This window comes from Anas acuta, chromosome 2, assembly GCF_963932015.1.
Source record: "Anas acuta chromosome 2, bAnaAcu1.1, whole genome shotgun sequence".
In the NCBI taxonomy this organism is placed as follows: domain Eukaryota; kingdom Metazoa; phylum Chordata; class Aves; order Anseriformes; family Anatidae; genus Anas; species Anas acuta.
In genome coordinates, this window is record NC_088980.1 from 67,940,444 (window position 1) to 67,963,929 (window position 23,486).

Sequence of the window (23,486 nt, forward strand, 5' to 3'; positions counted from 1 at the left end):
TGCATGGTGCCCTTAGGAGAGAGAGTTTCCTCAAATGGGGCCAAGCATGTACTTTGTATGGGGCATCCTCTGACCCAGTAGGTTGGTTGAATCTTCTGAGGGACTCTGAAGGGATATTTTTAATTGTTCAGTCTTGTTTTGTTTTCAGCCTCTGCAAAATAATCTGAATGTGTGTTTGTATAAATACATAAAGGAAAAGCTGGCAGAGAAAGAAGCCTGCTATTCATTGCGGTTCAGATCCTGCGACCAGGGAGTCAGACTGAGTTTTGCCATTGATTGGAGTGAGCACAGGAACAACCCATCTAGCCCTTTTGAAAGAATATTTTTTTTCCCACGTAGAGACAAAAGCAGATAGTATAAAATTGGAACATTTTTGTTGGTAGGATACATAACTTGTAAAATCATTGTAGGCTTCCATAATGGTTATAACATCTGTGTAGAGAATAATTTCCATACTTTTAACTGAATCTCATCACAGGGAGAGAGGCACAAGTGGGACTCATTTAGATGCAGGAATCACAGAGGCACTTCTGAGTCCAGCAGGTCTGGCACTGCAATTTCCAGTTTAGGTATATTCTACAACAAATTTCATATAGTTTTAGTGGTTACTGTCTATGACTAGGAATTACCCACTTCTTCTCAAATATTTCCTTGGTGTTGTTGCATTTAAGCTTAAACTACTTTTATTTTCTTATTTTTATTTTCTTATTTTATTTTATTTTATTTTATTATTTTATTTTATTTTATTTTATTTTATTTTATTTTATTTTATTTTATTTTATTTTATTTTATTTTATTTTATTTTATTTTATTTTATTTTATTTTATTTTATTTTATTTTATTTTATTTTATTTTATTTTATTTTATTTTATTTTATTTTCATGACCTGATACAAAGTTTTCAAAAAAGATGAAGCGAAGCACTGTCCTCACTTTGCTCTTTGGTGAGGCAGAAGGGGGAACTACAGCAGCAGCAGACCTCCATCTTGGCAGGTTTCTGGGCTGGTGCTCTGCAACTCTGTGTGTTTAAACCTAAGGGTATCAATGGCAGCATGTGGACTGAAAATTCAGATGTGCTTCCTCTCTTTTGTTGTAGGAGGAAGTGTTTTTAGCTGTGGGTCTGAGAAAGGACAGGCTGGCATGGAAAAAGAGGTAAGTGAAGAAAAAAAACTTTTAGAAAAGGAAAATTAAAAGGCTATTAAAAATGCTATTCCTAACATTGCTATTTCATAATAATATTTGTCGTGTGATGTGAGGGAAGTCAGCAGACACGTAGGCTCCTTTATATCATTGACAAGTCAAGAGGATGATTAACGAGAATACCAGACAATGTAATGGTAGGAGAAGGCCCACAGAAGTTAAACAAAAGTGCCTTCAGAATTTAGAGAATTCCCATGATCCATAGTAGGACCTCATTGTGCTTGTCTACTGTTTCTATTTTTGATTAGATTTATAAACACAGCACCACATATTTTCATGTGGCTCATAGCCCCAGGGCAGAGTGAGATTGACTGCACTGAAACTGTGAGGCTTGTGAATTTCGGGCCAGGGATGGAGTGAAATAAGTAGTGTAATTGTTTTTGTGGAGTGACCGTGGGACCTCCTCTGTTCTGAATTACACATGGTTCAACCCTTTGACCTAACCAACCTCGGCAATGCCTGGTAGATCTCCTAAAGCTGTGCTGAAAGGTCCTATCAGTGACATGTTGGAACATTATCTGTCATGTGAGATGTGTGCCAACAACCATATTAAACTACATTAATTACTAGTGAGGCCATGTTTGTGACAATCTCAACTTCATTTAACCCATCATCATGTTAGTTATTGTTTAAACAGGAAGAACAAATGGGGACAATTTATGAAATCAAAATCCAGCACCGGTGTTTTCTTTAATAAATTGTATGCTTTACTTTTGTTTTGTTTTGGTTTGTCCCTCCCCTCCCCCCACCCTGCATTTTTGTTCCTGTCATCAGCTCTGTAGCGTGAGTTTTGGAGGGATTTTTTATTTTAAGACTAGGCAAGAAAAAGACTGCCTCTTAATAGATAAACTCATATGCCAGTGTAATTGTTATTTTGTTCAGTGTAATTGTAGCTGATATCACAGTTGACTGCAAACAGTGCTTGTTTTCTAGCAAGAAAAAAAATCTATGTTATCTATGCTATGCTATGCTATGATATGCTATGATATATGATATATATGATAAATCTATGCTATGATAGTTTATGTAAGACAAAGATCACGTGGATTAGTCACTTGATTTACACCTTTTCTCCTTCATACTCTACATAGTGCATCTCTGCAGAGCAGTCCAGTTTGCACACCTCTGGAACAGGAGTGAAGCACTGACTTCTATTATTTTAATTCTCAGAGAACACCTTCCTCATAGACCCAAACCTATAGGTAGCTAAGCATACTGTGAGTCCTCAAAAGGCAGCCCAGCATGTAGAAATTCAGGAGAATTCTTTGCACGTGGCCATTTTCTGAAACGAATCTGAATTTTACTGCATGGAATCTGAATTCCTCCATCGCAGTGCACAGGATCAGTCATGACTAGCTGTGCCCAACATTACGTTATAGACTCATAAGGTTACATCTTTCACAGAAGCTGCTTTTTTTCAACAGGGCTTTTCCCTTTAGCCTCATTTTCTAGCAAGAACAGTCTGAAATGAAGCAGGTATTTATTTATTTATTTATTTATTTTAATTGCTGCAGAGTCAGCTAAAAAATGTGTTTGACCCTACCAAGTGTCATTCTCATTAGCAGTGAAGAGTTTGCTCTCTGTAAAATCTAATGTGGAGTGCTTAAAGCAGACAGGTGCAAATTACAAGCTGTTTCTCTTTGGCTGCCATCCCTTAAATAGACAAAAGTAATAGGCTAGGAGAAGGGAAAAGGTTCCAGCTCCAGCTGCATAAAGGAAAGCCTTAACAGGGACATACCAGCTGGTTACAAGAAATAAATGCTGTAAATACCAACTAACGCATTTGTGTCCATGCTCACAGAGGAATATGTTTTTAGTAAGGCTCCATCCCTTTTTATGCTCGAGGATCATTCTTTGAAAACTGTGCTCTGCTTTATGTTTAAAGGCTAATGCTCTCACTGAAGTAAATGAGAACAGAAGCCAACATACCTGTTCCTGTTTACCATCATTACACTCCTTAGAGCATTTCAGGCATTATTAGGTTCTTGGAGCCCTAGCAGTTTGACAATATTTCCAGCTACTTCTCTTTTGGCTGTATTCAGACAAGGCCCCAAAGGGAAAACAAAACAAAACAAAACAAAACAAACAACAACAACAAAAAAAAAGGATGAATCTGCTGAGCTAGTTTGCTGATGTTAGAAACAGTTGTTCATATTAAGAACACCTAATTTAATTTCATGAAAGAGACATAACATGCCAGTATGTGTATGAATCTAAGGTATGCATTTCCTAAAAGGAACTAAAATTCTGTCATTCCAAAGTTGCTCTTCTTTTTGACTTCCAGCTTGCATGGGGACTGCTGTCTGGAAGCAGTAACTTTAACTTTAACTCTAAGGCTGCTGATGAGGTCTGTCTGTGTGATCTTCGTAAGCAGATAAGGGTAGGGAGACAGCTCAGAGCAGAGCTTGTTTACAGCAGGACAGAAGAAAACAGCTAGACGTAAATGAGGGCTGACGGTTTCATGAAGCACAATTGGTTGATCACAGATTCAATATGACTGCCCTGAACTGAGCGATGATCCGTACAGTATGCAAAATTCACTTTCTTGCTGGTCTGCGCCCACCAGCCTTCCAGCAGCTTTCCCAGAGCCCCTCAGCCACAGCTTTGAGTGGAACCAGAGCTGAACACAGCATTGTTTTACCCAATTCCTTTTGACAACAATCACATTCTTTTAAAAACTTCATAGGTTTTAGTTGTCACTGGTTATAAATGAGTTTTTTTTTTTTTTCTTCCCTCACTGCTGCTGCTGCTGTTGCAGTTCTCACTGCACTCACACAGATCTGGGTTCCCCAAGTTCAGATACTCCCACTTTCTTTTGTTTAAATTAGTATTGGAAAGCAGGCTGCACATTTTAATGCCAACAGTGTGTGCAGTAACTGCAAAAAGGCGTGTAAAGGTTTAGGCTGTTTGAATTACATGATTAGTTTGCATTGTGATTAGCCTCTTCTATATACCCCTGTCTTTGCCATAATGCACTACAATGAAGATTAAAAAAAATAAATAAAAAAATTTAGAAGGCAAGATTTTATTTCTCACCATCTTTGGCAGAGCTGACATAGGATGAATTGATATCATCAGAAGCTTCAAGCTTTCATTTGACTTTGTGAACACTGGATACCCCTTTTCTATGTGCCAGTTGAGGATGGCATAGTCTTTGTGGATGTAAGATGGATCAATTCCACAGCAAGTGTAAATCAGCAAAGCCTTCGTCTCACCTGAGATTCTGGCCTCAAGTGATAGAACGTTATTATAATAAATGCCTTTTATGTTTATTTTTGGATAATGTCCTACAATTAGAAGATGTGTTTTTTTTGTATGGATGCACATTCATGTGTGTTCTTTTGGGTATGGTCACATAACTGGACATTTGCCTGAAAGTATGGCATGTGGTCAGTGAAAAGATCTTTTATTTGCTATTGGAAACTGAAATTTTGTAGGTACACATAAACTGATTAAAGAACAATCACTTTAGACATAAATTTGCGTAAATACATAAATTAACTAGTAGTAACTAATGATAAAATTAATATAAAATGTTACTGGATAATTTTGTGCCTTCTCTCTGATGAGAAGACAAAGTATTGTAAGGGATGGATGGGGGAGGGCTGGGAAAGGAAACCTAAGAGAAAGGAAAAAAAAAAAAAAGGATGCAATTCATAGCACTTAAAGGTGCCCATGTTTAAAAGAGAAGGATGGGGAAATTTTCTGGAGGTAGGTATGAAAGGAGAAAAAGGAGAATGTCTTCTTCTGAACCACAAAGTGGCAAGAACTTGTGTTGATTACTCAAACACCACTGAAATACTCCATTATTGAGTTACTTCGAGAAGTAACCCTGAAGAATTTCACTCTGCTGTAGAATATCAGGTATTACTTTCATTCTAAAAATATAGACTCATGAAAAACACCTTTTCAAAGGTGCTCATGTTAAGAACCAAGAGCATCACTTCTTTTGAAGTTCTTTGTAAATAAAAATCACAACCATATTGCATTGAGTACTTAAAAATACTAATCTGCACTTAAGTGAACAGTGCCAAAGAACATAGACTACCGTGTCCATCCAAAACAATTTTTGGTGCTAACTATACTGATTACTGAAAACTAATAATAATAAAACCTCACAATAGTACTTTTTTTTTTGCTTTTATTTTTTTTTTCGCTTTTATTTTTTTTTTTTCCTCTGTGAAAGAACATTTGTATGTCTTACAGGCTATAATAATTGAAAGGTAACCATGACAAATACAGTCCACAATTTGTTTTGCTGCGGAAGTGTGACATGAAGAAGGAATATGTGTATACATAGAAAGTAATGCAGTTGAAAATTTGCCCCAGAATATTTGTCTAGATGTTGTATGCTTTATTAATGTAAAGTTAACAGGTTTGTGTTTTGATTATATAGAGTTTAATAAGAAGAATTGTCATGCAACATTGTTACAAATACTGGTGGGATCTTTAAAACTAAATTAAATTGTTATGGTATGCAAGGAATACAGAAATACTTTCATATTGCAGAAGTGATATTATAACGATAATTATAACGATACTAACTGAGCTAATGTGTATTTTTGAAAGAATTTTCAGTAGCAGAAAAAATCAAAAGCAGTATGGTGAGTTTCTGAACCTAGTGAACCCTTGTCAAAATTATCATTTACTTCATTTGTGCTGCACACAGCTTGTAAGAATTTATTCCATTGCTTTGGCATTTATTGTAGTTTCCAGAATGTGTTTAGTCTGCCTTTTTAAAAATAAATAAATAAATCATTTACCTTTAAAGAGGACAGAAATCATCTTAGTTTAGAGGAATTCTACTGTTTTCAGACTAACATATATTCAGGTATGCGTATATATCAAGATATTATATTAGATACAGATAGATAGATATTAACCTGCCAGTACTATGGTTCAGTTGTTTTTGACAGATTTATTGATTGTGTCTGCTGCAAGTGTGTATTTTTTTTTTTTTACTGGAAATTGACACCCACAATCAAATGGAAAAGATAGATTCTTTAAAAATTGCATTTTTTCAATGATTCTTGTAATTAATCCTTTTGTATTGACAGTTTCCAGGAGCTACGTTGCCAGGACTGGTCTTTATCACCGAACAATTAAGCAACAGGTTTAAAAAAAAAACAAAACTCATTTCAGGAACTGCCATATGACATTAGAAAAATAAAAGGGTCTGAACTGTTTTCTTGCTTTGATTTTGGCTTTAATTAATATTCCCAGATGTGCTTTGTTTTAGATAATTTTTGCCTGCTATGACTGCTAGTGTCCATTTCAGGGATCTGTATCTACACAGGAGCCCATATTGCTAGTGCTGTGCAAGGCATTATACCAAGATGGAATTTAGCACTTGGGCCTTCCTGCTGTTACTAGTGTGACCATGTTTCTTCTGGGCCTTGCTTCCCTACAGGAATTGGAACTTGTCAGAGTTGAGCTCCTCCAAGATCTCTCATTATTTGTTTTCACTGTAGCTCTGTTGGCATGTCTCTAATTCTAAATCAACTTTTCACTGTTGTAATGAATCCTGCCTCCTCTCACCCCTGGACTGTAATCTCTTTCGTGACATCTAGATGTAAATTATTTGTGTTTGATTTTATTTTATCCTCTCATATGAGAGGGTAGAGCTCCTTCATTTTTATCTGCCCTGTGATGAACAAATAAACTGATTATGTAAGTGAACCTAGGAAATGCAGAAGGAGGGATGTCAGAGAAGCCTTTCTGCAAATATTCTGCATAACCAAACTTTTCTAAATGAAGCGTTGAAGTTCTGCAAGTGAAATAAAGCAGTTGCTGCTGAATGCATGCTGTAAAGACAAGCCTTATAATGTTTTTCATTTGTTGAGGTTTCTTTGCATTAATTAAAATTGTTAAAAACACACACATACAACAAGTATTTTAATGTGACCTTCATTTGGCATTTATTTTAACTTTTCTTCTATTTTATTTAATTCTTCCACTTCTGTTGTTCAATTAGTGTTTGACCCCTTTAGCAGAGATGTAAATTAAATGACATTTCAATGCCATCCCATATTTAAAATACTGTGTTAGTTGTGGATCATAAAGGATGATCTTCATTCTTTAGCTAACTTATTCATTTAACAATTTCCCTCCAGAAGTTCCAGCAGAAGGCTCTGAAGCAAACTAAGCAGAAGAAATCTAAGTCGGCTGAATTTCTGATGGGTGAGCCTTGCTTGATGAGTTATTGCTCATAATTTGTGTAAGGATTAATTAACTAATTACAGACAAATGGCTGTGGGCGAAATTTTGCTCTTGCTTGTCAGGGTGCAATTTGTAATTATTTTAATCATTTATTCTTTTTTTTTTTTTTTTTTTTTTTTAGAGTTAATTTTAACCTAATTCTGTTTTGGCGACATTTGAGGATGATACACTTGAGTCTTTCAGCAAAGGAATTACTAGAAGGAATTTTCTGCTTGTCATTGAAATACACTTTGCTATAATGTGCTCTTCTGACCTCCTTGTTTTCCATAGTAAAAGAAGAGAGAGAGAGAGCAGCAACAGAAGGCATTGAAAATCCAGCTTTTAACATCAGCAGCACAGATCTTTCAGCATATCAGACTTCAGAAGAGGAAGTTATTAGACATGACAAGCTGCATAGCACCCTTGCAGCTCACCAACAAAAACTGAGGCTGCAAGCCCATGCTGAACCAAGAGGTGAGGCATCAAACTGGATTACCCTCAAATGGAGTGACAGTGGCTGCATTCCTCCTCTAACCTGCACGCTCTGCTGGGCGTTCCCATCCTGACATGTCCAAACAACCACCCCTGAAAGCCCAAAATACTGCTGAAAACATCAGGTGACCATATGTTTAAGGACCTGTGTTCTGTCTTCATGCTCAACTGGCTTAATGGGGATGCAAGTTGCATGGTACTCCCTGCCAGCAGCTGGGAGTGCAGGGAGGCAGTTCTTTTTGTAGCACGTCCTGTTAATTTGTACCAGGTTGGATTTTGGAGGCACTGCAGCACACAGATGCTGCTCCCTTGCTGGCTCCCAAGCACTGAGTAGTTTTAAACAGCTTACAGATCCATAACTGATTGTTGTCCTCAGATCTCCCACATGCCCTCAGTCAATCAGCATATTGCCTCTGCTTCATTATATTTTTCAGCCACTTGTGCTCAGATATTTTTCGCAGAGAGTCCTGCTCACAGAGCTTGTCCAGGGGAGTGACGGTATAATACCCGTGTCTTTTAAGCTCAGACTTGATACAGCATCCAAAAGAGATACTACCTTGCAAAGCAATCTGTTTATGTTTTAGGCTAGTTCAAACTACAAAGAGCTTCACTGATACATCACTTTTCCTATCACAGAAATTTGGTGTCTTTTAACCTATTAATTGCTCCATTTTGAATTATTATTAGTATTGAATGTTATGACAAATGGTTATTTTTACTTAGTAAAATAGGAAAATAACTTTAGAATTTGAAGGCATCTCATGAGATATATGGGGAATATCTTAGCTAAGATTTAAAGTAAGAGCAAGAGTGCTTGAAGTCAGACTCAATCTTCCCTAAATACCCACTGAAAACACCACTGTATCGGACTGTGTAATCTCATCATCTTCAAGTGGACTGTGAGCATCCATGAATATGTAAATGTGCATCCAAAGCCTGAATTTTACAAAGGAACCAGAGTAAATGGTATGGCTTTGAAATGTCCTGCTCACCTAGCATTTCCGATTACGCTCCCAAGCAGTGATGCTCCTTGCTGAGTACCTTTGAGTAACCAACACAGGTATTTAAATGCGTAAGTACAGGCTTGTGAGCTGAACTTTAGGCGTTTGCTTTTAAAACTCTGAACTTTGTTGTGTTAAGATTTTATCGTCACAGGACTGGAGAGCCCATGGCTTCTGATGGCCTCTTGCAAAATTAGGTTTGTCTTTCCATTTAGCCTTCATGTGACTACATAGTGCCACATGGAGCAGAAATTCCCTGTCTTTCCTTTGCCAGCCTGTCAGAACAGTGATTAAGTGGACAAAGGGATTGATTGTTTTTTAATGAAATATTCTATCTGGCAAAAATGAAGTTGGGCTCACTGGAGACTATCCACGCTTTCAGTCACTTCTTCAGAAATTCATGAATAATTTCTCCAAGAAAGGAACATTTTTATTTTTCTAAAACCTGAAATGTGTTCTTAAATATTTTTGATATTTCATCCACAGTAGCATTTTGTTTAACAAAACAAAACAAACAAACAAAAAACACCTAACTGAACATAATATTTGTGGAAGGAGCAGAAATGTTACATTTTGCCTTGAATGCAACACGTTAATATTCAGCTAAGTGTTATCATAGTTTTTAATTGTTGAAAAGAGTTGATTTTTTTTCCCCTAGCAGTGTCTATTCCTCCTCAGCCTTCCGTTCATCCAGTTAACCAAAAGACCAGTTATTCACATAGCTCTGCCTCTAAGTCATGCAGCTATTAAAAAATAAAAAAATAAAATCATCCATTTATGCCATCATAAAAAAGTCTAGATTGGAAGATACCTCTACAGATCATCTGGTCCAATCTTGCATTAAATTATTCTTAGTCTAACTTATGTCAGGACTTGTTTGGCAGTCACAGGGGCCATTTCAAACTTATCAAGGACTGTTAATAAAACAACAGCTTCAAGCCTGTCCAGAAACCTGAGAAAAATTGAGCTAAACCTTCTGGTACTTCCTGAGCTAATATTCCCCATCCCCAAGTGTAATAATACTTCATTAAGGAGGGAAAGGGAAAAGCCAACTACATAGATGTAGCATTGCATGATTGTAGTAGTAACTGATAGTATTTCACAGTCTGAAGTGAAGACTAGGTTATGAATAGTTTGTCCCTTCTTGCAGCAGTGCCCTTCATGTGGTTTGGGTCCAACAGAGCCCAGGGAACCTGTTCCTTCAACCTGCCTGTCTTTGCTTTGCTTCATCCTCATAGTTGCTTCTATTTCAGCTTGCAGCAAAAATGCATGTGAAAACTACCCCCATCTAGTGTGGTGCTAACTCGATCAGCTTCCTTTCTTCTGCCATTAGATCTCAGGAGACACTGTGGAGTTAACAAGAGACGTTTTAAGACCAAAGTCTTTACCCCATCTCTGCTGGTTCCTAGGAGGCAAGGCTTAACGCCACCCTGGAAGCTCCTGCCCTAGGTGAGGATTACCACATGTACATGCAAGGCTTGTTACCTCAGCCTGTAAAGCGACAGCCTTTTCTACACTTCATGCCAGGTTTCCTGAAGGGAAATGCTTGCCAAACACAACAACACAGCCTGTGTAAAATAAACATATTTTACTCTACTACTGTTTCCATTCATTTTTTTCTCCACTTTTCTTCCCCAGATGCCAATAAAATACACATCCTTTTAGGATTTCCTCCCCTCCACAACCACCAAGTTCTCCTTTAGTTCTCAGACACCAGGCTGAGATTAGGTTACTTACTCAGTGTGGAATAGCAACTTTAAAGATTGGTGTTAAACTGCAGAATGCAAAAGCAGTTATAACCTTAAGCACACAATTATTTAATCACAGCATTTAGCAGATTACAGGTTCAACACACTACATAAACAGGCTGGATTTTCAGGCTATGTACTTGGAGGCAGGGCATGAGATGGCATTGCCTTTCCATTGTATTCCCACCCATCACCTGTGTCCTCAAAGGCAGCAAATAATAGCTACAGGGCTTCAATCATTTCCTTCATCTTGTAAGTGTTGTAGCCCATTCTTCTGCCAGCAATTGATGGAGGGAAGTGTTCTCTAGGAAAATGTCCACCTGCTTTTGAGTTGTCTTCTCACACACTTCCATGTTAAGGATACTGCAAGGAAGTGTTAATATTCAGCTCTGTGTTTGAGGCAGCCTGAAAACATGTTCCTGAAATTTGGCACAATGTGCAGAATACACAGACTTTTTAGGGATGAAACAGCCCATTATATTGCAGCTTGCTTGCATCTGGCCCCTAAACACCTTCATTCGCAGGTGTGTTGGAGCTATATTGACTTTTACATTTCCTTTCCCCAGATAACAGTAGATTATCTGAAAATGAAAGAGTTTGTGAACGGATTTTTGCCTTTGATAATTGTGAAAAAAAATACTGAAAAGATTTAATTAAAGGCTTTTTCAACTTTCATACTAGATTGGTGGGGACTGCTCTTGGGACTCAAAGTGCAAGTCTCCTGCTTGGTTTTCTTGTGGGGAAACTGAGGAAGAGCATGATGCAGTCACCCTGGAGGCCTGTGATAGAAATAGAATTGAAACCTCTGATCCTTCTTCCATCACTCCGTCATGCTGTTCTGTGCTTCACACAGTCATATTTTCTATGATGGGCCATATTACAAATTTTAACATAATCAGTAGACCATTATTCAGAAATAGGTTGTTGTGTAACATTCTGCTGCCTGCTTTCCATCCTTACTCTTATGTGATGAAGACCTGGTACTGCTGTTAAATATTACAGTGACCCAAGGGAGCTGGTTATTTACTGAGATTTATCTTGTGATTATCAGCCAGCTAATTGGTTACAGTGGGTTCTACCCTATTTTGTCTTTATGATACACTGTCATTTTTTGATCACTCCTAACCATCATTTTTGTTTCTTTCTCATGAAATTAAGGTTGCCTAGCAGGGGTCTTATCTTTGCCAAATTGTGCAATTTATTTATTTTTCCTGAAAATACTCAGTTTCATTGTGACTACATCCAACCATCTCTTCATTCTCCATTTCTCCCTTTATTCAACTCAGCAAGTATTGAATTTGCAAGAATTTTTCATGTTGGCTATCCCAGTGGGAGGTCAAATAGGCAAATTTCCCTGTGAAAAAGGTTTGGGGTCAGGTCACCCAAATCTGGTGGTCACCCAAAACACATGAGCTCAGGCACCTGATATTAAGGTGAGCACCTATTGGCTTTTCTCTTATTTCCAGAAGGACTTAAGTCCATAACTCTTGGGACAGTTCACATATGTTCAGACTGTCTTGCTAAAGTCTCTGCCCAGCAAAGATCTTCTAGCTAACTGTTGTGCCAAACTTCCAGGAATGTGCTGTGTTTGGCTGAAGGCAGAACATGAGGGCAGTTGCTCAACCTCAGCTGGATGATGTATGTCACAAGCAATCCCTTAACAAAGGGATATGTATGTACTTAGCATTTTATCATAGGCTTGTAAAACAAATATAAATCTTTTTCAGCATTCAGATCCTTGGTAACTGTGATCAGATAATAGGTTAGTGGCTTATAGCAGTTTGTACTACTCAGTGTTTGTTACAGCCACAGAACAGGTCCAGCTAATCCTGGCAAAAGTCCTATGGGATGGCACTGTTCACATTTCTACAAGATAAGTAAAATTTCCAGCCCTCGCATGGAGAGAGAATATATGTCACAACAAATTAGACTGTGTTCTTTCTGGGGTGCCAGTTACACATGCAAGCTGCAGCATCCAGACTTGGTGCTGTCCAAGCATCCTCCCATTGCATGATCTGCCTTGCATCTAGCCCCTTCAGAGTTGGTTGTACAGAGACCTTCAGATACCATGATACTCCATGGCTTTTGCATATGAGATGAAAGAAAAGCTAGTTGTCTTCTGTATCCTGCATACTTGTGCAAAGTCTAGAGGCAGTCTGACCATAAATTTTTATGATTCAAGTTGAATTGTCTCCAGATGACAAGTGTTCATTTTTTTCTATCACCCCCAATAAACAAATCTTTTTTCAAAACTTGCATATCTCCTAAAATCAAAAGTCCTAATTAATTCTACCATTTTATTTGCAACAGGCACTGTTAACATCTCATATCATTTGCCCACAGAGATTAACAGCATTTAAAAAGGTGGGGGGGGGGAGTGGAGGGGAGGGGGAGGGAAGAAAGCTTGTTCAATTGAAAACTAAAAACAATTCTAATTAGCATAGGTACAGCATGGCATTAACATGGATATACTGTTTCTGGGAGCAAATTAGTTTTATATGCAGTGCTCTACTGCACCACCTCCTAGCTGTGGAGCTAGGCTGTATGTATCTAACACAGTGCTGCCTGCACTTTGTAGGGAACATCACACTGCAAAATAGAGCTGTTGTACTCCTTATCAAAAGCCAAAGTAGAGAAAAGCCTTTGCTTAGGGAAGAGTTACTGCTGAAGGTAGTTCAGCTGTGGCAGGGCAAAATAGGACCTTTCCTGCTCAAGCACGTAACTGGGTGAGAACCTCAATCTGGCAATATGCAGACAAAACAGACTTTGGGAAGGAGCCATGTAGGATATCAACTTCATAATAAAAATATCAGCAAGTGCATCAAAATTAGTCTGTTAAGAGAACTGGGAGCTGAGGCTTTTTGAACAGAATCTAACTGAATTCTGAAGAGATATTAGATGCCCACTGCAGAGACAGTAAGCACAGATGAAAAAACTCAACTGCTAGGAATTCTTGTTTATTTGCATGTAAAGAAAATGGGAGCTTGTGACACTGGCATTTGCATTGGACAAAAATATTTTCATAATGGATGGAACCAGAAGTATGAATTAAAAATATACACTTTTTTTCTGAAGCAACAACAAAAAGTTGATATCTAATAATTCAAGTTGTGTGTATGTGGTTCCATGCTTTCTGATTTCAACAGGGACTTGAAATGGAAATGCCAAACCCAGTATGCAGGGCATGATGGATCACCATGTATGCATAGGAATAAAAAGAGTTGTCATTGGAAGTAATTTTGCGTTGAATTACCCAATGTGTAATCCCATTTAAATCAGCAGAACTGGTGTAATGTAGTGTGCAAAACGTGATCCATTGCATGCAATTTCAACAACAAGGATACTATACCACTCATCTAAGTTATGTGCTAAGATTAAATTTGTGAAAGGTATGGGGAGAAGAATTGTGTAGAATGGATGCATTTTATAATTGGGAAATACTCTTTTAGAAGGTGACTAAATATATATTTTAAAGCTAACAGATTGTACTTGGGAATTATTTGCTTTGTAGTAGGGCTGTAGGACCCTCAAACTTCTTACTGCTTTCTGCAGGTTCCCTTGCTGGAACCAGCTGAGCCTGCTTACCTGGTAGCACTCTGTATCCATTTTCTCAATTGACGTGTCACGTTAGCTAATATCATTCCTAATGAGCTCTATCATCATCCGTAAATCTTTATTCATGTCTTCAATCGGCAACATTTCCCCAGGTCTCACACTGGTGTTCCTTGGCACAGGACTCTCTGAAAAAAAAAAAAGAAAAGAAAAAGAAAAAAAAAGCTAATTAATGCTGTATGTCTGCATAGAGATATATGTGGTAAGTCTTCCTGGAGCGGAGTCATGGAAAGAAAGATGAGTGAGATGACTATGGTGTTTTCCAAGTGCTGGGCATGCTGCTTAGGCTTGTGCGCAGACCCTTTGCCAGCATCCTGTCAAAACTGACAAGTGAGTTTATTCAAGACTTGCAATATAAACATCAGACACAGTTATGTGGTTTACTCATTACCTATGGTCTCTACTAAGGATAAGAAAAATTACATATGATACCTTTAAAACTTTTTAAAAATTGAAAAGTCAACTGTTGATGATAGTATCTTAACAAGCTGTGTTTTCAAGATATAATCTACAGTCCAGGCTCTTGCGTCATGGTCTTGAATTTGAGGAGGCCGTTAAAGCCCAATTTTTCATTGAATTCTTCCTAGTACTCATTAAAATGTGAAGTTCTGTGTAAAACTGTCCACCTTCTGATGTATTTGGTAATAATCCACAATGGAATCTTATTTTAGATCTGCATCTAGAATAATATAAATAATATCTATACCTACAGATGACTATTTTAGATATAAATCTGATACAGTAACTTATGTTATTCAAGCTGTCTGGCTTTTATACGTGACATAGATTGGCTTATATAAATTTCAGTAAAGGCATTTGTAATGGCCACAAGCTGAAGTGGAGGTAACTTCACAGAGAATTACTTTTGTTTTGTGGATTACATGTCAATCACTGTTATTCAAAATTATTATTATTTTTTTAAAAACTTCCTAACATTTAGATGTGAGTAAATATAATACAAAATTTTGGAATAATCCTCATAATGTTTTCTTATAAAAGTTTCAAACTTTCCTTAATTATTTTCCAGTTTTAAATCATTCAAGAGCTTTTAAATTCATTTTGGTTTTTTTTTTCTTCACATCTTCACTTTTCAATTTTTAGAGGGGGCTTCTGTCTTATACTCTCTTATACTATACTTGATTTTGACTTATTCTTTAGACTTTTTTTTTCTAAAAATACAAATAAATGAAGTGAAACAAAGAGAAATGTGGGAGGTGGAACCCTTCTTTCCATTTTCTCCTGATTCCAAACCTTAGCTCTTGCTGGCCAAGTTGAGTTAGGCACCTCACTTAGAGGATATTCAGGTTTGACCCCAGGACACTGCTTTGGTTCACACAGATGCATATTGTTCTTCTAAAGAAACCAGGATATATGCAAATACAGAATCTTATACTTGGTCTGCTTAAAGTGTATCTGCATAGCTTCATCATTGTGTTTCAAGTGCACTTTAGGTAAAATGGTTTCTCATACTGGAATTCATCTTTCTAAGATGCCCCCAACTTATTCAAAAGATCTTTAAGAGTTTCCTTATAAACAACCCAACTAATGTTTTGCCAAGTCATTGGTAGAGAGCTCTGTTGACCACACAGCTACCTGAAAAGGGAGAGCTGAAACTCATTAAGGCAAGTTGGCTGAGATCATAATCTGTGCACTGTTTTATAACAAAATTTGATCTATGCAGAAATTTTTGCTTTTGTCCCAAGCATCACTCTGAAAACAAGCATCTGAGAAAGCTTACTTAAGCTTTTATTAATCAGCCACTTGGTTATTAGTAATTTCTTTATTTTTACTTTGGTTAGGAGAAGTTCAACCACTCCAATGTAGTTTTGTTGTTAAACTTAAAACACAGATCAATAATACAATATGAGGGACAATGGAATAATTGTCCATCATTGAAATTTCTTTTTGTACACTTGATATGTTATCAGTATAGACTATCTGATTTTCTTGCAGGGTAGAAGACCTTGCAGAAATGTAACTTAGTCATGCCATTTCTGTGGTATTCTCAGGATGTAGACTGTATAATTGATTACAGACATCTTAGCTTAAAATCCGTCTTAGAGTTTCATACAGTCTTAGTAAAATGTATGTAGTCCCCTGGGCTGCATCTGAGGATTACGATAATTTTATTAGCAACTCCTCTTCCCGTAATTAAACTGTATAAATTCCCACCTGGTCACTGTTGTGCCAACACCTTTCTTTCCAGTTTTATTTGAATTTATAGATTATTCTCGTTTTGTTCTTCAGTTCTGATTTCCTGAATCATCCATTTTGTTTTCCACAAGGTAACATAATTTTGAGGGAGTGAATAGGGCTTCCAATTGAGTTATTGGTTTGAGTGAACATCTGGTTCAAAGAAAAGACTCACATATCCAAAGTTGACTAGCTCTTCACAGGAGGAGATGTTCAAAGTAACTTGCTGTCTGAAAGCACTAAGCTGTACATTGCTGTTCAAAATACCTGCAAGCAAGCTCTGTATTAACATTTGCTTTACTGTGTCTATACCGTGAAGTAGAGTAATGTGAATTCCTTAGTGGACTGTTAATTTACATGTTATACACTTTCAAATATTTCCAAAAGCAAACATGAAATGATTAGTAATCCATTCACATGCTCACAAAATGTTATTAGTAAAATGCTTTGGGCAGTATGTTATGTTGACTAAAATTGATAATTTTGTATTTTAAATCTAAAGTTAACTCCCTCTACCCCTTCCATACCTGAAAATCAGCTGAGTCCAGAGCTGCATATCCTACCTGTAACTGTGTGGTTCAGTTCTCAGGGTATGTTGAGCTGGGAGGAAAAACAAAACAAAACAAAACAAAAAAAAAGCAACAGGACAAGAGCAGCAATCTAAGGTTTGCAGAGATTACTTCTCTTCAGAAAGCCTCTCTGCAAGTCTTCTGTGGTGTTCTATATTTTAAAATGTCTTATTCTCTTTAAAATCATCATAAGGAGGTGATTCTGACAGTTAGTATTCATTCTACCTATGTGAGTTTTAAATTAAAATAAATTAAAATTAAAAAAGCAGTACATTGCTATGGAGAGATCAAACCTGGTTGTTCTTTTTACTTCTGCACAATTTAGTATCTCCAGTTGTGTGTGGTTCTCACAGAGCTGTAGCCATGGATGAAGTGTTTTGTACTCACTTCTAAGAAGTGAGTTTTTTTTTTTTTTTTTTTTTTTTTTTTTTTTAAAGAGGACCAAAGAGCAATCTGTTTAATGTTTTTTGTCCATGTATCTCTTTTTAGAATAATGGTTTCCATGCCTTGTAGACTCAAATATAACATGACACTTCCTCCTAAATGCCAGTTATTCTGTCCAGAAGAGTTCTGCAAGTCTGTTCCTCAGAGTTTAATACTAAACCCAAGGGATAAAGAACACAGGGTATTAAAATTCAGTAATAGCTATTGTGGTACTGAGACCATACAGAAGCCCTATGTGCTAACTGCATATTGCTTATATGGTTGCAACGTATAACTATTTACATTTATAGCTATGAATTAACTGAACAGAGAGATGCATCATCATTTTCTTCTTTAGCACATGGGTGAATTATTTTACCAACATGTGAAAGGGTGTTCATATAACATCACGGTATTTTGTGCTAGAGAAAAACAATTACAGTGAATAAGGTAGAATGGCTCTGTTATTGCAGTACATAAGACTTTGATTACATACTGCCAAGATTCATACTAGCCTAGTAGTTGTTGACAGATAAAGTAACAAAAATGAAACTCATTTATTTTTTCTTTATTGAGACCTCAAGGTAAAGCAAATTTTCAGTTCTTGTACTTACTACATTGAAAGAACAGAGACTGACAGTCAAAATGTGCCAGTCCAGAAATATAAATTAAACCTAGTTTCATATCAAAGTTTCATTTAGTCTCTGAGAAGGAGCTGCTGTTCAGATTATTTTTGATCCTAAACCAAATATACTGTAGACTACTATAGTGTGTCTTGGATAAATTAACCCCCTCACACATTTAGTTCTTATGTACTTTCTAGGATATAGATTTGTGCCTGCTCAAGCAATTTTACAATTTGTTATAGTCCTAACTATTTTATTTTTTCCTCTGTTTAATAATAATTTACTGTGTTCACAAACTCAATGAATATAAGAGTGGTTTTAATCGAGTAGCACTTTTCTGAAGGAAGGACATATTTTGAGAGAAAAAAAATCTCCCCTATCCCCCTTGTGTAAAAAGATTTCTTTGGGCTGATGGTACTTGGAGTTCCTCCAGGCAACTAGATGCTGCATTATTCCTTGATAAGTCTAACAAAATACTTTGTGTGTGTGTGTGTGTGTGTGTGTGTGTGAACTTGATTAGTTTCTGACGAATGGATACAACTAGCTGTTGAAATGGAAAGTGCTAAAATGAGCGTTTTTATCCCATCAAAATCTTGGATTATCTACCTAGCCCAACTGAATATAATTGCTGTTCAGATTAATGAGGCAGTATTCTAGTATCTCCTCTGTAATTAAACACTTCTCTGGTTGAATACAGTATTAAAGATGCACCAGACGTTGAAACCTCAGTGGTGAAATTTAAAACTGATGAAATTGGAGGGGTCAGCTGTGAAACACAAATTTGTCTGCAGCATCGGTAATTCATTTATAAAATGTGTTTCAAGAATAATTTGGCTTATGTTGGGGATGTTGGATATTTATATTTTTTTCTTATCATTCAGTCATCTAAACTTGAGAATTTTTCTCATTAGTTCCCAAGTAAAAGTAACATAAAGTACACTTGTTTCCAGAACTACCTTTTCTGACCTTTCACAAGATGATAATTGCAGTACTAGTAGGCTTAGAAGACTTGTTAAAAAAAATTAAGCTTATAAAGTAGCAAAAAATGCCCCTGTGCTTGCTGGTGTCAATTTCAAAATTAACATTTTGGTTCATGTGCTTCTAATAATCACTGACCCTTACTTCATGTGCTTTCCACAGGAAATGAATACAGCAGAAATTACTTTGACCTGCTGATGGATGAGGAAATAAACCCAAGGCAGTGTGGGATGGAGGTCAGTGAAGAAGGTGAGGCAGAATTAAGTATGTAATTTTGGTGTCAGAATATTCTTTTCCATTTATGAAAATTAGGTGACAAAGATCACATATGCAGTTTCATTTAAATATTGAAGTTTACAATTTAAATTATAAGTCTTACCTGCTCTGGACATGATAGGCAGTATACATAGTCTTTGATCAAGGACAGTGAGCTGGTAAAACTGAGGCTGTGCTGTATTCACTCAGCTTATTATAGTAATAACAATGAAGCACACTCCAAGAAAACTGTCTACCCTGTGTTCTCTTTAATTAACCTAGTTAGTCCAGCTTTTTTGCATCCCAAAGTCCTTGTTTGAGAACAATTTTGTCATTAAGCTGAACGTCTGCTTGCCTAACAGAAGTGAAACCCCAGGGTCTGTAACAGTTGTCAGCATAACAGGAGGCCTCTTTTGGTTTTCTTTTCACCAGTTTAGCCAAGATATTCAGCTTTGTTGTCTGTAGGTACAAGGAGTAGGAGGGTGTGACTCTGTGGTATGGGGAGAACAGAAGTTATGCCTAAGTATGAGAGAGATTAACTAGGAAGTATTGTCTTTTGCTCTGAGCTGAGGAAATTCTCCTTTGCTTTTAAATAAAAAGGGTGGGAACGGGCCTGCCTGAATTTGCATGGACTTAAGTAAGAACATTATCATGGTAATGAAGTTCTTAGCTGTGCACAGAATGTTTTGGCCCAGCTCCTGTTAAACAACCTGATAGCACGCAAGACTGATTTCCACATTGTTACCTTCCCGGCCGTTCACTTTTTCAATCCTTGTAATTATTTCTACTGCAGAACCTCTCTAGAGACACAGTTGTAGTCAAATGTAGAAAAAAAAAAGTGTAGGTGTGAAAATTTGTCTACTGCAATATCTCAAAATAGTTCACTTTGGAACTCATGACATTTTTTATTTTGAGTAGATATCAAGATTTAAATTTTGGAGGCAAAAACATGTAACTGAAAAAAAAAAAAAAAAGCAGGCTCTAGTACACATCAGTAATTTGAATTTCTGTGTACCGGTGAAAAAAAGATGATGATTTTAGGTTTATCAAGGGCAAATCACATACAACTCTAATTTCCCCATTACTTGTGTAGGACAATGACATACCTTAGAAGTCAACTTCTGTCTCAGAGTTTTTAAGTGAAAGAATTTTTCTTGTCAATACTGCTTTGGTGCATCTTATGAATAGTCATCATGAGTCATGATTTGCTTCATATCCAGAGAATTAAGAGTTTTGTTTTTTTTTTTAATAATTTGGAAAAAATGAAAGCTCTAAGTCCATCCAGTTGTGGGTGGTGGAGGAAGAGTTAAGTTTAGGCACTTGCATATCAGACCAGACTTGAGGTCTTTGCATGGCTGTCCTTTGGTGCTCTTCCTTTTTCTTCCCTGGCAAAACTCTCACTCAGAGGTTGGGGAAAGGCCTCTTTATTGCAAGCTTGTTAGGGATGGTGCTGGCCTCAGGTTGGCTGTGTTAAGATCTGCAGAACAGCTAGAGCAATTAAAATGTTATAGTGACTAACATCTCTGCCAAGGACAGTGGTAGGTTGCAGGTTGGATGGAAGCATTTCTCTGAGAGAAATAATGCATACCTGCATGTCACAAATGTGACATTCTATTACAGATTACCACCCCACCTTTCTCTTAATATTTGAAGCTGTAGTATGCTGTGGAGAATTCTGTTCTTTCTACTTATTTATATTTTCTTATCTTCTGTTAGTCATGTTTTGCCTAGAACCTTTTGGACTGCATGTTGAAGGCAAGACACTGCAGTTTCAGGTGAATTTTTCTTTGCATTCTCTTGTATAGTCCATTTTGATATTGGGCAGAAAAACAGTATGGTTCTTCAGAAACAAAACAGAGCTTCACTAGAATTTATCTAAAGCCCTAAAATACCTAGCTATTTGGAGTATGTGTGCGTAATATCTTTTTTTTTTTTTTTTCCCTGTAATAATGTCTTTTACAAAATGTAGAATTCTCCATGGCTTCCTCCTAAATTTTGTAGGATAACTAAATCAAAGTGGAGCCAGTGAAGTTAGTGTGGGGATGTCATAATGTCAGTTTCATAGTAGTTCTCTGAATTTGTCCATCCCTTAATCTGATGCCAGACATCTCAACAACTCACTATCCCATATACTCACAAATGGTTCTATGCCCGGTTTCCATCTTTTCCTTGTAGAAGCGTCAAATAAGTGGAACTGCATTTGTATGTATTGGACACAGTTTAAAAAGGATAGTCAGAACTGTAATCTGGTCCTAGATGGTGATCGTCTGATTGGAGACCACATGCAATTGCCTTCTCTTTCCATCTAGCCATAAGTGGCCACTAACAAGAGACAGAAGCAGAACAAGATGAAGAATTCTGTGCACACTTTAAAGTTACATAGCTCTTATGACATAACCTAGTCAGAACCAAAGAGAATAGCCAGTAAAAAACAAATCTTCACAAATCTTGTACAATGTTAAGTGCAATTTCAATGAGGTCATAGGGGTATTCTTTAATGGACTTTTCTGTCAAAATTGCGATATTAGCAATTATCTTTTCTATACTTGATAAATAAAACTTGTTCTGGAAATTTGAGTTGATAACGCCCTGAGAAGAAACAACCCCCCATTATAGGTTTGCCTTTCCTCCTCTACCCTCAAGTGAACATTTCATTTAAACAGAGTCACCCTATGTAATTTGTAGATAAAAAGTTCACCTACCTTAGGTACACTTTAGTCTTCTACCAGCCTACTTTCACTGATGACTTAGAAAGCCAGAGTCTGGGTGACATGAATAGTCTCAGCTGGTCATTTCTCTCTTAAATATAGACATTTGAAGTGCTTTTAGGTCTCATGGAAAAAGGTACATACGTGTGTGTGACCCTTGCTCTGTTTAAAAATCTGTAGATGTTATTGGGAATTTGAATGATAGACCTGCAACATATTGTAATACCACTGCATATTGTAAAGTCTTCTTACACTAGAAATGTTATCTTTATGGACAGCAAGGTAAAATTTTTAATAAATATCCAAAATCATATTAGAGAAGAAATGAGGTACTTTGATTTTTATTATGAATCAAATAGAATCCATCCATCAGAAAAACGGTTTCAGTACGGACCAAGATATAATATTGATCACCCTTGAAAAGTGTGCAATTAAATATTTTTTACTTTAAACTCTGTCATAATTCAGAAGAACATGACAGCTCTGCAATGAAGCTATCACTATAAAAACTAATCTTTGTGTTTCAAAGGGTTTCTTTTGTATTTGTATATGTTTATTTATAGTTCAAAATAATATGCCATGAAATACTACTGGAAGAAACAAAGAAACAATAGATATCTTGCTGATTTATTTATTTATTTATTTTCCCCCAAAAGATCCTGTGAAATTTGAGGAGCAAATCCGATATGGTAAACTGATGAATTTTCTAGAGGAAGAAAGCGAGATGGTGGACTCCCAAGGTAAATAACAAAACTATTTGCATAAAGGAAGACAAAACTCTCTTGTGTCTGGATGTGGGGAGGAGAGTGGGTAATCTTGAACTCAGAAGAAAAAAGGATATTGATTTTAATGTGAGCCTGTAAAACCTTTTCCCCCAAATGTTTTCATTTTGAGTTGCATTTATGTGGTTTTAAGTGTAACTTCAGTGGCATGCTTTCTTTAGACTGCTTCACTGTATGTTGAATTCCACCCAAACAAATGAAGATTGGAAAAGTCCTTGCTTACGTGTTTAATGCTAGAAATCTAAGTCTTTATTTAAGCATCCATAAATGGGTGGTCTATTTGTCAGATGTACTGGTCACGTCATACAGTATTTGAGGTTATCTTCACAAGAATTTACACTAACAGACAAGTTAGAAAATGTCTTTTGTGGCTTTGTGAGGAATACCAAATGGATGTTTCGTCTACAGTAGAAACAACAAAGAGTAAGAGAAAATAATTTTTACCTCCAGACAACATTTTTACTTTGGCTGTACTTATTTTTGCAGCCATTTTTAACATCCACTTGATTCATGAAAGTGCTACCACCACAGCCTTTACAGAAGGTCCATACCTGCTGTTCTCCTAGGCTTCATCCTAGAATAAGAGATGTGTAAACAAGCCTCAGCTCATGGCTACCCTTGTGTTTTTGGGTATTCCACTCAATGTGTCTTCTCCCCACCCACCCCAACCACCTTTCCAGTCTTTTGTGCAAAATTATTTTC

The 23,486-nt window shown here is 36.7% G+C and overlaps 1 protein-coding gene across 1 annotated transcript in view; it reads left to right on the forward strand.

Moving 5' to 3' along the window:
• Nucleotides 1-23,486, forward strand: part of LOC137850562 (orofacial cleft 1 candidate gene 1 protein homolog) — a 76,122-nt gene that overhangs the window by 48,305 nt on the left and 4,331 nt on the right. Inside the window, exons 2-6 of the mRNA XM_068670766.1 lie at nt 1,096-1,151; nt 7,313-7,379; nt 7,689-7,871; nt 19,202-19,288; nt 22,659-22,742. Coding sequence (XP_068526867.1) covers nt 1,096-1,151; nt 7,313-7,379; nt 7,689-7,871; nt 19,202-19,288; nt 22,659-22,742 — 477 coding nt within the window. The remainder of the gene's footprint in view (nt 1-1,095; nt 1,152-7,312; nt 7,380-7,688; nt 7,872-19,201; nt 19,289-22,658; nt 22,743-23,486) is intronic.